At 38.2% G+C, this 15,834-nt stretch overlaps 1 protein-coding gene across 1 annotated transcript in view; it reads left to right on the top strand.

Annotated features, from left to right (window-relative positions):
• CFAP47 (cilia and flagella associated protein 47) overlaps nucleotides 1–15,834 on the top strand; it is a 643,435-nt gene that overhangs the window by 234,695 nt on the left and 392,906 nt on the right. Inside the window, exon 40 of the mRNA XM_073358068.2 lies at nucleotides 6,040–6,126. Coding sequence (XP_073214169.2) covers nucleotides 6,040–6,126 — 87 coding nt within the window. The remainder of the gene's footprint in view (nucleotides 1–6,039; nucleotides 6,127–15,834) is intronic.

Here is a 15,834-nt window from a genome sequence, read left to right as displayed (position 1 = left end):
CCTAATGTAATGGTGTCCAGTTTGCAAATTAATTCCAATTCAGAAGTCTCTCGTTGGAGTCTGTTTTTGAAGTTTTTTTGTTGAAGAATTGGGACTTTTAGGTCTGAAATCAAGTGACCAGAGAGATTGAAGTGTTATCTGAATGGTTTTTAAATGTTATAATTCTTGACGTCTGATTTGTGTTCATTTATTCTTTTACGTAGAGACTGTCCAGTTTGGCCAATGTACGTGGCAGAGGGGCATTGCTGGCACATGATGGCACATATCACATTGGTAGATGTGCAGGTGAATGAGCCTCTGATAGTGTGGCTGATGTGATTAGGCCCTATGATGGTGTCCCCTGAATAGGTATGTGGACACAGTTGGCAACGGGCTTTGTTGCAAGGATAGGTTCCTGGGTTAGTGGTTCTGTTGTGTGGTGTGTGGTTGCTGGTGAGTATTTGCTTCAGGTTGGAGGGCTGTCTGTAAGCAAGGACTCTACGTAAAAGAATAAATGGACACAAATCAGACGTCAAGAATTATAACATTCAAAACCAGTCAGAGAACACTTCAATCTCTCTGGTCACTTCAAAACTTCAAAAACAGACTCCAACGAGAGACTGCTGAATTGGAATTAATTTGCAAACTGGACACCATTACAGTAGTCTTGAATAAAGACTGGGAATGGATGTGTCATTACACAAAGTAAAACTATTTCCCCATGTTTGTTTTCCCCCCATGCAGTTCCTCACATGTTCTTGTCAACTGCTGGAAATGGCCCACCTTGATTATCACTACGAAAGGTTTTTTTTCTCTCCTGCTGGTAATAGCTCACCTTACCTGGTCACTCTCATTATAGTGTGTATGGTAACACTCATTGTTTCATGTTGTCTGTGTATATAAAATCTCCCCACTGTATTTTCCACTGCATGCATCCGATGAAGTGAGCTGTAGCTCACGAAAGCTTATGCTCAAATAAATTTGTTAGTCTCTAAGGTGCCACAAGTTCTCCTTTTCTTTTTATTGAAAAGCGGAGGTATTTCAACTCTTTGTTAAATATAGGGAAAACACCTGATATTTACGTAGCAGAAACATTTTTTTGCTAAATAACTCCACTGGTAGTTCTCTGTTTTATTAGATGTAGCATTGTTTCTTTTTCCTTTTTTTTTGAAAAAACAAATATGTTCTGTACTTACACTTGTTATATGTTCGTTAAACTCTTATTGAATATTTGTATTTAATTTTTAAAAAGTAAATGCTCTTAACAGTTTCAAAACATTTCTCTCTAAAGTACTGTAACTGTTTCATCTTCTAATATGGGGAAATATTTCCGTATATTAAATATCATAGAATGGTAACTGCTGGTTAGTTTTGACGTTTTAATTGTAGAAACTGTGAGCCAGAACCTCAGATGATGTAAATTGGCATAGCACCATTGAAAGCTAAGAGCACAGATCCTCAGCTGGAGCTATGCCAGTTTACATCAGCTGAGAATCAGGTCGCTCTATTTTTATACTGTACAGATATTATCTTCCTTCTGCTACTGCTTTCTTAGTATGGTTCAGAAAAAATATAGACATTTTGGTTTGACCAGGCTGAGTGAGTTCTGTCTACTGGTTGTTGAGATCAGTTTATACTTGATTGTTCCGTAGCAAGTATGGTAAAATAGACATTCTACAACAGCATTATCAAAAGTGTAGTGCTTGGCCAATGACTTACTGTTTTCTCTCCCTCCCCGCTTTCTGTTTTTGATTAGCTAAATTATTCTTAATGTTGCACAAATCAAAACGGAAGTAGATAGGATACAAATGTGGAAAACCACTCAGTGTCAGAATGAGTAGACAAGAGTCTTCTAGGGAAAAAAAGAAGAGAAGCTGCTAAAGGTTTTTTAGGGGTGAAGTCACAGATATTTTCCTATATTTTCATAGATTCATACATGAATTAATTAATTAGTAAATTAGAGAGACTCTCCAATATTTCAGAGAAAAACGAAACAAATAAGGGAGAAAAAGGGTATAAAAGCATAAAAATTGAGTGATACACTAAAATCATCGCCCCATTTGGCTATCTGAGCTTATTCTGGTATTTTTATTTTTCATTTGACAAAAATGGGAAAGGGATTTATCACAACAGGAAAACCAGAAGTTTAATGCACCAGATGAATATATTGTGGAAATGGATATTATTTAATCTGATTTGTACTAGGGCTGTCAAGCATTTAAAAAAATTCATCACGATTATTCGGGCAATTAAAAAATTGATCGCGATTTAATTGCCCAGTTAAAGAATAGTAGAATACCATTTATTTAAATATTTTTTGATGTTTTCTACATTTTCAAATATACTGATTTAAATTACAAAACAGAACACAAAGTGTACAGTGCTCACGTTATATTTATTTTTGATTACAAATATTTGCACTGTAAAAACCTAAAGAAATAGTATTTTTCAATTCACCGCATGAAAGTACTGTCGTGCAATCTCTTTATCATGAAAATGAAACTTACAGATGTAGACTGTTTTATTTTTTGAGTGCAGTTATGTAACCAAAAAGAAATGTAAAACAATGTCTCTCTGCCTTCTCTCAGGGAGGTATTAAAGTTCAAATAGCAGTGTACCCAGTACCTTCCCAATTGAGTTGACCATCCAGGAGAGCTGTAGATCTCTCTTCTACCCTGGAGATGGCCATATACTTGGTGAGGGGAAACCTGAGTTGACTGTCATGTCAATCCTCCTCCTTTCATGACATTGTCTTGAGAGTGTGCTGTGATGCCTCAAGAAGACAGAATATCAGTACCTACTCCCAGAGATTTGGTCAGACTGTCTTTTTCCAACAGGTTTCAGAGTGGTAGCCGTGTTAGTCTGTATCAGCAAAAACAATGAGGAGTTTTGTGGCCAAACCTTGCAACAAACCCCGGTGCCAACTCTGTCCGCATATCTATTCAAGGGACACTATCATAGGGCCTAACCACATCAGCCACACCATCAAGAGGCTTGTTCACCTGCACATCTACCAATGTGATATATGCCATCATGTGCCAGCAGTGCCCCTCTGCCATGTACTTTGGCCAAACTGGGCAATCTCTAAGCAAAAGAATAAATGGGCACAAATCTGACATCAAGAATTATAACATTCAAAAACCAGTAGGAGAACACTTCAATCTCCCTAGACACTCAGTAACAGACTTAAAAGTCGCAATTCTCCAACAACAAAACTTCAAACATAGACTCCAATGAGAAATTGCAGAACTGGAATTAATTTGCAAACTGGACACCGTCAAATCAGACCTGAATAAAGACTGGGAGAGGATGGGTCACTACAAAAACTAATATTCCCCTGCTGATACTCACACCTTCTTGTCAACTGTTTGAAATGGGCCACTTTGTTTACATTGGCCTCATTAGCACTACAAAAGTGATTTCCACCCCTTCTTGTGAACTGTTGAGAATAGTCCACTTCCACCTTAATTGAATTGGCTCGTTAGCACTGACCCCCTACTTGGTAAGGCAACGCCCATCTTTTCATATGCTTTGTATTTATACCTCTCTACTGTATTTTCCATTCCATGCATCTGATGAAGTGGGTTTTAGCCCATGAAAGCTTATGCCCAAATAAATCTTAGTCTCTAAGGTGCCACAAGGACTCCTCATTGTTTTTCCAGCAAGGGCATTTGAACTTTGCATCATGAGCAAATGCAGGGTGCATTAGCTTCTTAAACAAGCAAGAACAGTTTAAGCACCTCACCCAAAGGTAGGGTGCCTAAAATTAGGTGTCTAAATCCTTTTTAGGCATGTAGATAAACATGGTCTGGTTTTCAGAGGGGCTGATCGTTCACCACTGTCTTTGGCTTCACTGAGAGCCATGAACACATCAGGCCTCTTTTACTTGGGTACCTAACTCCATCTCTAATTTTACACATCCAAGTTTAAAACATTGTCAAACATGCTTTGCATGGATAGGGGTCATATTAGCTCATCAAAGACGAACAGTGAAAGTTTGATCAGGACAAAACTCACGAAGGCCAGTGAAATGATGATTTGAGACTACAACGTGGAGTATTGTTTAAGTTGGCTCAAGTTCTATAAGTGCCTATGCTGAGGGCTTATCTACATCGCCCCGCAGTTTGGACTGTGATGGTGTGAATTTCTGTTTAAGGAGAACTACATAAATGTAAACTATGTACCTTTTAGTTCACACCCACATGGTCCACATGGGGGAGTTAAGTGTGTGCTGCAATTCACATCCCCCTAGACTGAACCGCAGGGCTCTGTAGACATAGCCTTAGGGAGAGCTGGAGCTGCGTCAATATATATCCAGGTTCTGCTACCCTTACTCACTTGGAGTATTATGTGTCATGGTCAGTGTGACTACTTAGGGGAATTCTGGTTGGTATTGGAGGCTCTGTGTATCTGTGTCAGATTCCAAATCCTAGTTTGAATGTGGAGCTTGTTTGCCTCCTCTGCTGTCTGTTGCCTCCATATTGAGAGCTAAAACCCACTGGAAGTGACAAGAGAAATTCTTGTACCTGGCACAGGGCTAACAATAGAGGGTCATTAAACTTCGATAATCATCCATTCAAATGGTGGACCTTTGAACAAAGAGCTTCTCTACCCAGGGCATACCAATTTTTCAATTTGAACTCCAGGGAAAAAGTAACTAAGCAACCGATTACCTGGTAAGGGACTTCAGTCTCTTAACTAAACTGATCAGAGGGTCACCTCACCAAAGAGGAAGTTGTAAAAGAGAGGTTCTTTTGCTGGCCATTTTATAGGGAGAGCAGATAGGAAACTGGCTGCAGAGGAAAGAGACAGATTCATGATTCAGAGAAGTCATGTTCAGTAAGGGGGATCCTGAACACCCCAGAAAGCCCACATAACGTCTGAGTAGTGAGGAAATTGAAGCAGGGAAATGCAAATAGGTATTTTTAGTTTTGTCTAGGTCTGCATAATTCTTGTCTCGCTAAAGTAAAGAGTACCCACAAGGTTGGATCTCTGGGAAAGGGTTTACTTAAGGTACTGGAGAGACTGGGGGTGGAACCACAGCCAGTGGGACATGTGAAGTCACTCAAACAAGAACCTACTTAGGCCCTTCCGCAGCCTAGGAGCTGTAGGACTATGCCAGTGGGAGCCCCCACACCACGAGGTAAGAGCCTCCTGCCTCTAGGCATGAACCCCCTCCCACACACCAAACTGCTGCTGCTGGCCCAGGGGGCTGCCCGGTTTGGACAGCCCCTGAGCCAGCACCAGCCGCTGCAGAAGTCACAGAAAGTCACGGAATCCGTGACCAACTCACCGCCTTACTCATAGTTACTGGAAAGTTACATTGATGAGCAGAGACAGTTGGATGTTTCATTTCGTTCAGTATGGAATTAGTCTCTGGATATGTACATTTTTTGGAAAAAATAGTTCCTATTTTAATGTTAATACCCGAGTTCTATTAAGCTGTGGGACGTTGTTGAATGTTCAGATTTTTATGTTCTTTACTATGGCTAAGGATGTGTTGAAGGTTATGCCATATGTCATTTGAAAAGTATTTCTTCATCGATTTGCAGTAAGGATTCCAAATTGACCTATGATCTTGCTAAAGTAATAGTTTTGGTTTTTCATAATATACTTGCTCCTTGAATAGGTGGCTCCAAGTAGGTTCTTGTCTGAGTGACTGCACTTGTCCATTCCACTCTAGGTGAGTGTGTGTGTGTCCAGTGCACGCACCTACAGTGGAATGGAAATGCACAACACCTCTTGAAGAATAACAGTTACAGAAAGGTTAGTAACCATTGTTTTCCTATTATTAAATTACAAAGAAGTTAATTGTGGCTTATGTTTTGAGAAGTGTCTTGGAATTTTTGTGAATTTGAAACTTGAGTCATAATTTTGAAAAAAACTAAACTTCTTGTCCCTTACATTTTTGCACATTTTAGTGTACTTTTTAAGTTTTCCAATGTGGGGACCGTAATAATTTTCTTTACCAGGACTTTGTTTCAGATTTTTAGATAAAGTAATAAACTTCCATTTTGTAAATAATATGTACAGTAAGAATGCATGTTTGCTTTTTTTCAGAGTCATTTTAGTGGAATCTACAACTTACTTAACTATGCCTGAGCAATTGCATCAAGCCAGCCAGGTAAAGCAGGGTAAAAAACACAGGTAGGTTTTAAAATTCAGTTACTGATTGTGTATTGTGGTGTAATACAACTTTATTGGCATAACATCTTGTATAAATCTGTATCCCTAAACTTTCAAGAATTGCAAAATGTGATTTTGGCATAAGATAGAAATTATATAACATTTATGAAAAGATATTTTATAAATTAAAGAATATCATCATAAGCATTGGAAAAAGATATATATATTTTAAGTTAAGATCTGAAGAGATGAAAATTTGTTGAGTATGGGAGATGAGGGAAAAGGTGGACTTCAGTGGTAGGAAGAAACAGCAGAACAGGTAAATATTAGAGCTAATGTGGTGATGTGTGAAAAGACAGAGAGCACAATGGTGCTAAATGAGTGGAGGAAGTGGAGAGAGGAACCAGTCTGCCTTAGTGACTCTTTAAGTTCATTTGGAGGCTTAAAAACAAGGAAAAGTTCTTTTGGATTGAACTGGGTCCTGAACCGAATAGGCTGGAGATGTTTCAGGAGGGGGTGAGATCTTCACATTTTTTTTAGCATGTGGGGAGGCAGGTGACAAAATTCTGCACATGCTAGAGTTCTAAATCCTATAGCTTTAGGAGGCCATAGTCTATGGATTTTCAAAAATGAAGATGAAAAAAGATGAATGCAAATGCAGAGATCTAAGGTGAGGCAGTTATGTGCACAGCCATTGTTACTTATGCGACTGTAGACAGATTTTCTGATGTACAAGGTATGGTCAGCTAGCATGGGTGTATAGTTAGGCCCTTAACCTCCTCCCACACATACACATGTTGTTGACAGTGGGCAGTAGGTGGGAGTGTACAATTCTTTGTTTTGGAGCAGCAGTAAGGCACTGTGCACACATCTTACTTGCCCCATCCTTGCATTTGCAGGCAAGAAGGGTCAAGAACCTATCACTTTTTGGCAACTCCTTTGCTCAACCATGTCACATCATACTCGTAAAGAAAGAATTTTGTAGCCCTTCAAATCAGTGCAATGAATATCTGTGGTATTTGTATCTTAGGAAAGTTGAATAAATCCTATTGAGTAACAATTTGTAATTTGCTCTTACTAGTGAAAAAAGACATTGTATGGTTTAAGTTTTCATAGTGTTTCCTTTTAATATCCCCATTTTAACAGTCATTTCCTCACATAACATTTAGGCAGCTTATTGTCTTTACAGTGATTCTGCTGCAGTTTTGCCATGGTTTAGGAAATTATAAGTTCTGCTTTCTGTATCAAAGATGTGATGCTGAAAGATGTGAAATTCTGTATATCAAAAACATAGGTTTCTGTATTTTTATATAAAAGGAAATCTGTATTCATAAGTATAGAATAAAAAGTATTTTATTTTCAGGTAGTCCACAGGGTAGTTTCCTTTTATTTTTTAATTGCTTGCAAGTACAGCTGTTAAAATGGATCTCAAGGGCAATACACTGAGAGGATTTTACATGCCTATTTTGATACAAGTTTGGGATGCTTTTTTAACCAAGCAAGACTAACAACTTATTTTAAGCCAGAGCCTATAACTACCAAATTCAGTATGTAATAATTGTATGGTATGAGCTCGCTCTTCAAAATTTATTGCTAGGAGAGAAAGATTTTGTATTTGGATACTATTACATTTGAGACTAGAGCTAAAAATGTATTCACAGTAATTCCTTGAGATACATTACCACATCCTTTTCCAGTATCAATACACTCTTACTTGGGCTTGCTATAAAATAAAAGAAAGTCCATTCAATAAACTTAACTGTCCAAGTTTAACTCCCCTTAAAAACAATGGGTATTATTTGTGAACAACAGAAGGAGAGGATAAAGTAGTACAAAGCAGATAAAATGACAAGAAATGTAATTGTTTCTCGGGGTTACAGGAAGAATATATAGAATTTGCTAGAAAGGTTGTCTTTATAAAATATGTCAGTAAATGTAGACATGTGTGCACAACATCTAATTTTACCAAATAAGCTGTGATTAATGACTGTGGGTGAAATCTTGGTTCTGTTAAAGTCAGTGGGAGTTTTGGCATTGACATCACTGGGGCCAAATTTCCTCTCATATACCTAAGATCAAAATAGGACTTAAACCAAAAAGGAATCCTACAGAAAGTGGAAACACAGATTGCTAAGAAGGACTGCAAAAGAATAGCATGAGCATATGGAAGTGGAATCAGAAAGGTTAAACCACAAAATGAGTTGTACCTTACAAGGGATTTATAAGACAAGAAGAAGAAGTTCTATAAATACTTTAGGAGCAAGAGAAAGATGAAGAAAAGTGTAGGTCCTTTACCTTGTGGGGAAGGAGAGCTAATAAGTGATGACATCAAAAATGCCTATTCTGCTTCAGTCTTCACTAGAAAAGTTACTGGTGCCCAGATACTCAATATAATTAATATTAACAACAAGAAGGAAGGAATGCAAGCCAAAATAGGGAAAGAACAGATTAAAGAATACTTAGATAAATTATATGTAATCAAGTTGGCGGGGCCTGATGAAATTCATCCTGTGAGACTTAAGGAACTAGCTTAAGCAATCTCAGAACCATTAGCGATTATCTTCAAGAACTAATGGAGGATGGTTGCTATCCCAGAGAACTGGAGAAGGGCAAGCATAGTACTTATCTTTAAAAAGGAAAACAAAGAGGACCCTGGGAATTATAGACCAATCAGTCTAACTTTGATACCTGGGAGGATATTGGAACAGATTATTAAACAATCAGTTTGTAGGCACCTGGAGTATGATAGGGCTGTAAGGAATAGCCAGCGTGGATTTGTCAAGAACAAATGTCAAAACAACTTAATTTCCTTCTTTAACAGAGTTACTTGCCTAGTGGATGGGGGGGATGCCATAGATGTGATATATCTTGGTTTTTAGTAAGGCTTTTGACACAGTTCTACATAATATTCTCATAAGCAAACTGGAGAAATGTGGCTTAGATGAAATTACCATAAGGTGGGTGCACAACTCGTTGAAAGACCATACTAAAAGAGTAGTTATCAATGGTTCGCTGTCAAACTGGGAGTATGTATTTAGTGGGGTTTGCTCAGGGGTTAGTCCTTGATCTGGTACTAAGCAATATTTTCATTAATGACTTGTATAATGGAGTGGAGAGTATGCTTACAAAGTTTACAGATGACATCATTGTTAGGAGCACACACTTTGGAGGACAGGATTAGAATTCAAAATAACCTTGACAAATTAGAGACTTGGTCTGAAATCAACAAGATGAAATTCAATAAAGACAAGTACAAAGTACTTCACTAAGGAAGGAAAAAATCAAATGCACAACTCCAAGATGGGGAATAATTTGCTAGATGGCAGTACTGCTGAGAAGGATCTGGAAGTTATAGTGGATCAAAAATTGAATATGAGTCAACAGTGTGATGCAGTTGCAAAAAAGGCCAATATCATTATGGGGTATATTAACAGGGGTGTTGCGTGTAAGACATGGGAGGTGATTGTCCTTGTGTACTAGGCACTGGTGAGGTCTAAACTGGAATACTGTGTCCAGTTCTGGGCACCACACTTTAAGAAAGATGTAGACAAATTGGGGAGAGTCCAGAGGAGAGCAACAAAAATGATCAAAGGTTTAGAAAACCTGACCTATGAGGAAATGTTAAAAAAAAACCTGGGCATATTTAGTCTTGAGAAAAGAAGACTGAGAGGGGACCTGATAAGTCTTCAGATATGTTAAGGGCTGTTATAAAGAGGACCAAGATCAATTATTCTCCATGTCCACTGAAGGTCGGAAAAGAATTAATGGGCTTAATCTGCAGCAAGGGAGATTTAGGTTAGATATTTGGAAAAGCTGTCCAACTATAAGCATAGTTAAACTCTGGAATATGCTTCCAAGGGAGATTGTGGAATTGGAGGTTTTAAGAACAGGTTAGACAAACAACTGTCAGGGATAGTCTAAGTTTATTTGGTTTTGCTTTGGTGCAGGGAACTGGACTTGATGACTTCTTGAGGTCCTTTCCAGCCTTGCATTTCTATGATTGCGTGATTAGCTCTCCTTCTTCACTAGGTTGAAGACCTACATCTTTTCCTTCATTTTTGTCTTGTGCCTAATATATTTAAAGAACCTCATCTTATTATCTTGTTAGGAGTAACTTATTTTGTGCCTTAGCCTTTCTGATTTTGTCCTTACATGCTTATGCTGTTGTTTTGTACATCTCCCTAGGAATTTGTCCATATTTCTACCTTTTGTGGGATTCATTTTTCATTTTCAGGTCATTAAAGAGCTCCTGATGTCATATTGGCCTCTTACTGTTCTATCTTTACTTTGCCTTGGGTTAGTTTATAGTTGTGACTTTAATATTGTCTTCTTGAGAAACTGCTAGGTCTCCTGATTATTGATTATTTGTTAAGGAAGCCATTTAATACTATACTGGATCCAAGTAAATATCTAGGGTTTTTTTTGGTGTGTTTGTGGGGGGAGAGAGGTCAGGGTGGATTAACACCGCTGCCCCCATTAAACATTATTAAAGTTGCAACCATCCAATTAAAAAGCATTCTCCTAACAGATGTTTTGGCTGAGTAACATGCAGAATACTTCCTTATAGTCACCTGTGCCTCTATTATAGATAGAATTTGCACTGTTAAGAACACCTATGTTGAGAGCACTATAGAACCGGGTATAACATTAGTGGTTATATGGAATTGCAGATGCTTGTCTAGTAAAGTGTGAACATTGAGAAATGTATCTTTTTGCCCATTTAATTGCAGACTACAAGTGCACAGGTCAGCTTTTTTCAGTTAATTGGTATAGTACATTTGTGTACACTTTTGTAGTAGGTCAGGTACAGAAATCAAAAACATATATAAGATCCATTCTAGTCATATTTTCCAACTACCCTTGTAAGGGACCTAAAGTAATCCTTTTAAATTTGAAAACGCGTGTGTTTGTGTGTGTGTGTGTGTGTGTTGGGGCTTATGGCTCATACTCACAATCATGCATCGTAAAGTTGATTCCTAATGGGAATATTCTAGATGGTAGTTGTCAGAAGAAGAAACTAAGTAGGCAGAACCTAGAGTGCTAAGGGAATCCCTATCCAATGTATATTAAAGGCGAAAATATTCTGGTGCAAAAAACAAATTATTATTAGTTTTCCATGGAAACCATTGTCTCTATCTGCATGGACAGTTTTCATGCGGGGAAAAAAATGGACAGAAATCAGAACTGGGAACAAAAACTAGCACAAGAGTGCTGACTCATTTTGTGACCCTAAGATTGTAAGGGAAATGTGTCCCACAAAGAAAACACTGTAATTGTAATAAGGAGTACCAGAGTAGTTATGGCAGATAACAGCCAGAGTGGGACAGGATGGCAGAGAATAAATGGAGAGGAGATATATTCAGACAATCTAATCCTGAACCACTGAATAATGGTTTAGTGTAAAAGAGACCTGAGAATTCAGATGTTGTAGTTGGAAGAGCTCCTTCAGTGGCAAGAACTCGTGGGGCCAGTGTGATGGGATGGTCTGCCCTCTTAAGGGTTGTGATGCCTAGTGTTCAGCCCATCCTATCATGGCTTAGCCCTTTAAGGTTATGTATATACACACACATACATGCTTAGGAGAAGATCCTGTATCTTTAAGGGTTGGGGCCAGGAGCATTAAAGAAAGGGCAGGGTATTACTCCCCTCTTTCCAAACCAATTTGGGATTAACTGAGAGAAAGGGACCAGCATAAATGCTGCTTCCTCCCTCATAATAAGACAGACACTACCAGGAGAAAACTGTTTGCTGTATCCTCCTAGCTTGAGGATTAATTGAGAAAATAAGGGGCTAGCTGAAGGAAAAGCTAGGTAAGGAGTTAGCTGGCTAAATTACAACCCAGACCAAGGAATGTCCTGTCTTTTGTAGTTTCAAAATGTCAGTCTTAATATTGTTAAGCAATACATGCATTGCAGCCTTCCCATTTCTCTTGTGGCTTGGTTAGTGGAATTGTATAAAGTTAGATCCATTTTACAACAGTAATTTCTGTATTTCCTATGTAATATATAATGTATATAACTAAATGTAATACCCTACAACATTACTTTATAATACAGGTGCATATAAGGGGTATATAAGCATATAATATCTTTTAAATTCAAATTTGGAAACTGAGAATTGTGTAACTAGAGAAAGAGAGAAAGAAAGGATATGCAGTAAGTTATCTTTGCATTCATTGTTTGACGCAAATAATTGATGAAAACATTTTATCTGCCACTTATGAGTGATGACGGTTCATCGATAATGAATGAGAAAAAGTGTGCAAAGCCAGTCCATTGTATGTTCTATTTTATGCATCACCAATTTGAGGGACAGATTTTAAGCCCAGACACAGTGAGCATATCTAAGCATATTGAAAATGTATTACAATGCATGCATGTTCGATGTAAAAAAAAAAATCTTGAAGTATGCATGAATGTGCTTCAAATACTTCAGATTAGAAGATGCCATTTATTCTGTATTGATGAATTTATCTAATTTGTGGGTAGAGCAGCGCAAGTCTTTTATTGTTCACATTAATTAATATTGACAGGAAACATGGTTTTTGACTAGTTTATGTTCAAGTGAAAGATTCTGAGATAATTTCTAAGGTACTAGTATGTCAGATTAAATAGCAATTATTCAAATGATTGAATAGCACATTACACATCATGCAGATTGCAATTTTCATAATGTGTGATGCAGCCACCAAAAACTCCTTATTCAATAATGGCGTTATACAATTGACACTTAAATATCATGGTCAAATTCTGCCTGGGTCACACCCTGTTGACTGACTGACTATGAAGTTTAAAACATAAAGCATTATTATTGGATGCTGATCTTTCCATAACAACCAGTGCAGCAAATAAGAGGACAAACTGCTGAATATGTGCTCCTTAGCTACTTGTGCATCCACTGTAATGGCCTCTAATGTTTAATTTGGCTTAACATTAGTAATACAATTTTATAAATGTTGCACACGGAAAAGATGAAGAACGGATTTTGTTGTCGTAGAATAATGTTTCCCATTGGTAAAATTTCCTAGTTCTCTAGGATGTAGAAGAAAAGGTTATTAATAATACTATGTAGCACTTGTCATCTGTACATTCCAAAGCAAGTTAGAGACAAAGGGTGAAAACCAGGGTGTGAAATCCTGGCTCCATTGAATTCAGTGACAAAAATGCCATTGACATCAATGAGGCCAAGACTGAATCCATGATGTATTGGGTTTAGAAAAAGGTCACATCTTTTCCCTGGAACATAAAGTTGCCAATAAACAGGTTTTGGGTTGGTTTTCATTTAGATGAATAATGTGTATTGTTTTGCTGGTTGAAAGGCACTGAAGGGACTCTGGGGTATGACATCTTATAAAAACTAGGGTCTAAACGCTCATTCCTTTGAAGGAGCTTGCATAGTGAGTGGTGGCACTGCAATACAGAGGGCCCTGTCTGGTGCACAGGGCACAGGGCACACCCAAGGGTGTGAATCTGTATCTACAATCTACTAAAAAAACTACAGTTACTCGTAAGTAACCTCTTTTTCTTCCTGAAACAACAAAATTGGCAAGAAACATATTTTACCTCCATACTTCCTATGAATTGTGATATATTTATTGTTCAACATGGATTAGAAAAATCCATGAGAAAATGACAAAATGCGTGCAGTTCAACTTGTGATGTCTAATTCTATAATTAAATAACAAGCATTAAAAACAATAGACACTGTGGAGAGGAGGGAGCCTAACAAGAATAAATGAGACAAGATAAAATTTCAGGTGTATTGAAGTTTAAAATGTGAGAAGTAACTAAGGCCCCAATCATTGGTATCCACTAGCATAGACTCCTGCACATATGCAGACTCCCACTGAAATCAATGGAACTTTGCACAGGTGGTACATTCTACGGTAGAAGATACCGTGCAGAATCTGGGCCTAAATAAGTAAAAATCCAAATGACGCATTAATTGTATTTGAAATTTCTTCAACTGCAAGGACAAATTGGAGGATTGGGCCAAAAGAAATCTGATGAGGTTCAATAAGGATAAGTGCAGGGTCCTGCACTTAGGACGGAAGAACCCAATGCACAGCTACAGACTAGGGACCAAATGGCTAGGCAGCATTTCTGCGGAAAAGGACCTACGGGTGACAGTGGACGAGAAGCTGGATATGAGTCAGCAGTGTGCCCTTGTTGCCAAGAAGGCCAATGGCATTTTGGGATGTATAAGTAGGGGCATAGCGAGCAGATTGAGGGACGTGATCGTCCCCCTCTATTCGACATTGGTGAGGCCTCATCTGGAGTACTGTGTCCAGTTTTGGGCCCCACACTACAAGAAGGATGTGGATAAATTGGAGAGAGTCCAGCGAAGGGCAACAAAAATGATTAGGGGTCTGGAACACATGACTTAGGAGGAGAGGCTGAGGGAACTGGGATTGTTTAGTCTGCAGAAGAGAAGAATGAGGGGGGATTTGATAGCTGCTTTCAGCTACCTGAGAGGTGGTTCCAGAGAGGATGGTTCTAGACTATTCTCAGTGGTAGAAGAGTTCAGGACAAGGAGTAATGGTCTCAAGTTGCAGCGGGGGAGGTTTAGGTTGGATATTAGGAAAAACATTTTCACTAGGAGGGTGATGAAACACTGGAATGCGTTACCTAGGGAGGTGGTAGAATCTCTTTCCTTTGAAGTTTTTAAGGTCAGGCTTGACAAAGCCCTGGCTGGGATGATTTAATTGGGGATTGGTCCTGCTTTGAGCAGGGGGTTGGACTAGATGACCTCCTGAGGTCCCTTCCAACCCTGATATTCTATGATATTCTATGAGTGCTGTCTCTGATACCAGGAACCTTTGAAATTTAAAACTTTAGTTCCACATGTTGAACTAAAGGAGACTCTCCAGTCATATAATCCCAACATCTCTTACAGTTTTGGACGTTATAAAGAAGAGTTAATTTTATCCTTCAGTTGTGAATTACCACAAGCCCTGCTATTGGAAATTATTTATCCCATAGGGTCATTCCGGGAGTCGTTATTCAGACATGTCTCCCATTGACTGAAGTCAGGTCACCCAAAACCCGGGATTGGTATTGCTTAGTACTGTATGTTAAAGTAAATTTGAAAAAAAGTGGATTTCAGGTCAAATCCTTCAGTCCTTACTCAGGGGAGATTTGGGTGCCCAAGAATGGCAGGATTTGGCCTCAAATTCACTCATTTCTATTCACTTCGATTTAACACTCTAAATAGTACCAATCCCAGGTTATAAGCATCCTGACAACTATCGAAACCAAATCCTTACCAATGATCATAAACATAAAAAATCTTATATATCTACTGTATAATTTGGTGTAGTTTATTACCTTTACCGTCTTCAACCCAAGTGCTCAAGTAAAAACACAAAAAAGCAGGATTTATTATGATTGGGTAGGGGTTTCAGCAATGCTCAACATTAATAACATTTTTAAGTTCTCTAGTGAAAATAAAAACAATTTGATGAAGAATCTCAAAAATGCCTTAAAAGATTTTTCAATTTTCTTCCTTCTCCCTCAAACATAAAATTCCCCAAAACATGGTTCATGTCAATACACCTTCATTTGACTAGTGAAGCACTTATATTGGTTGGTAAACAAACTGAAAAGTCCATTTGATTAAAGAAAGATCCAGATCATAATCTCAAATTGTGCAGTCTGCATTGTTACAAGTCATGCTTCTGTTGGTATGCTTGCAGATGCATGCACGGTGACCAGATGTCCCGATTTCATA

This window comes from Lepidochelys kempii, chromosome 1 (genome assembly GCF_965140285.1).
Source record: "Lepidochelys kempii isolate rLepKem1 chromosome 1, rLepKem1.hap1, whole genome shotgun sequence".
Classification (NCBI taxonomy): Eukaryota; Metazoa; Chordata; order Testudines; family Cheloniidae; genus Lepidochelys; species Lepidochelys kempii.
The sequence above is the reverse complement of the archived record's forward strand: the minus strand, read 5'-3'. Positions and strand labels throughout refer to the sequence as shown.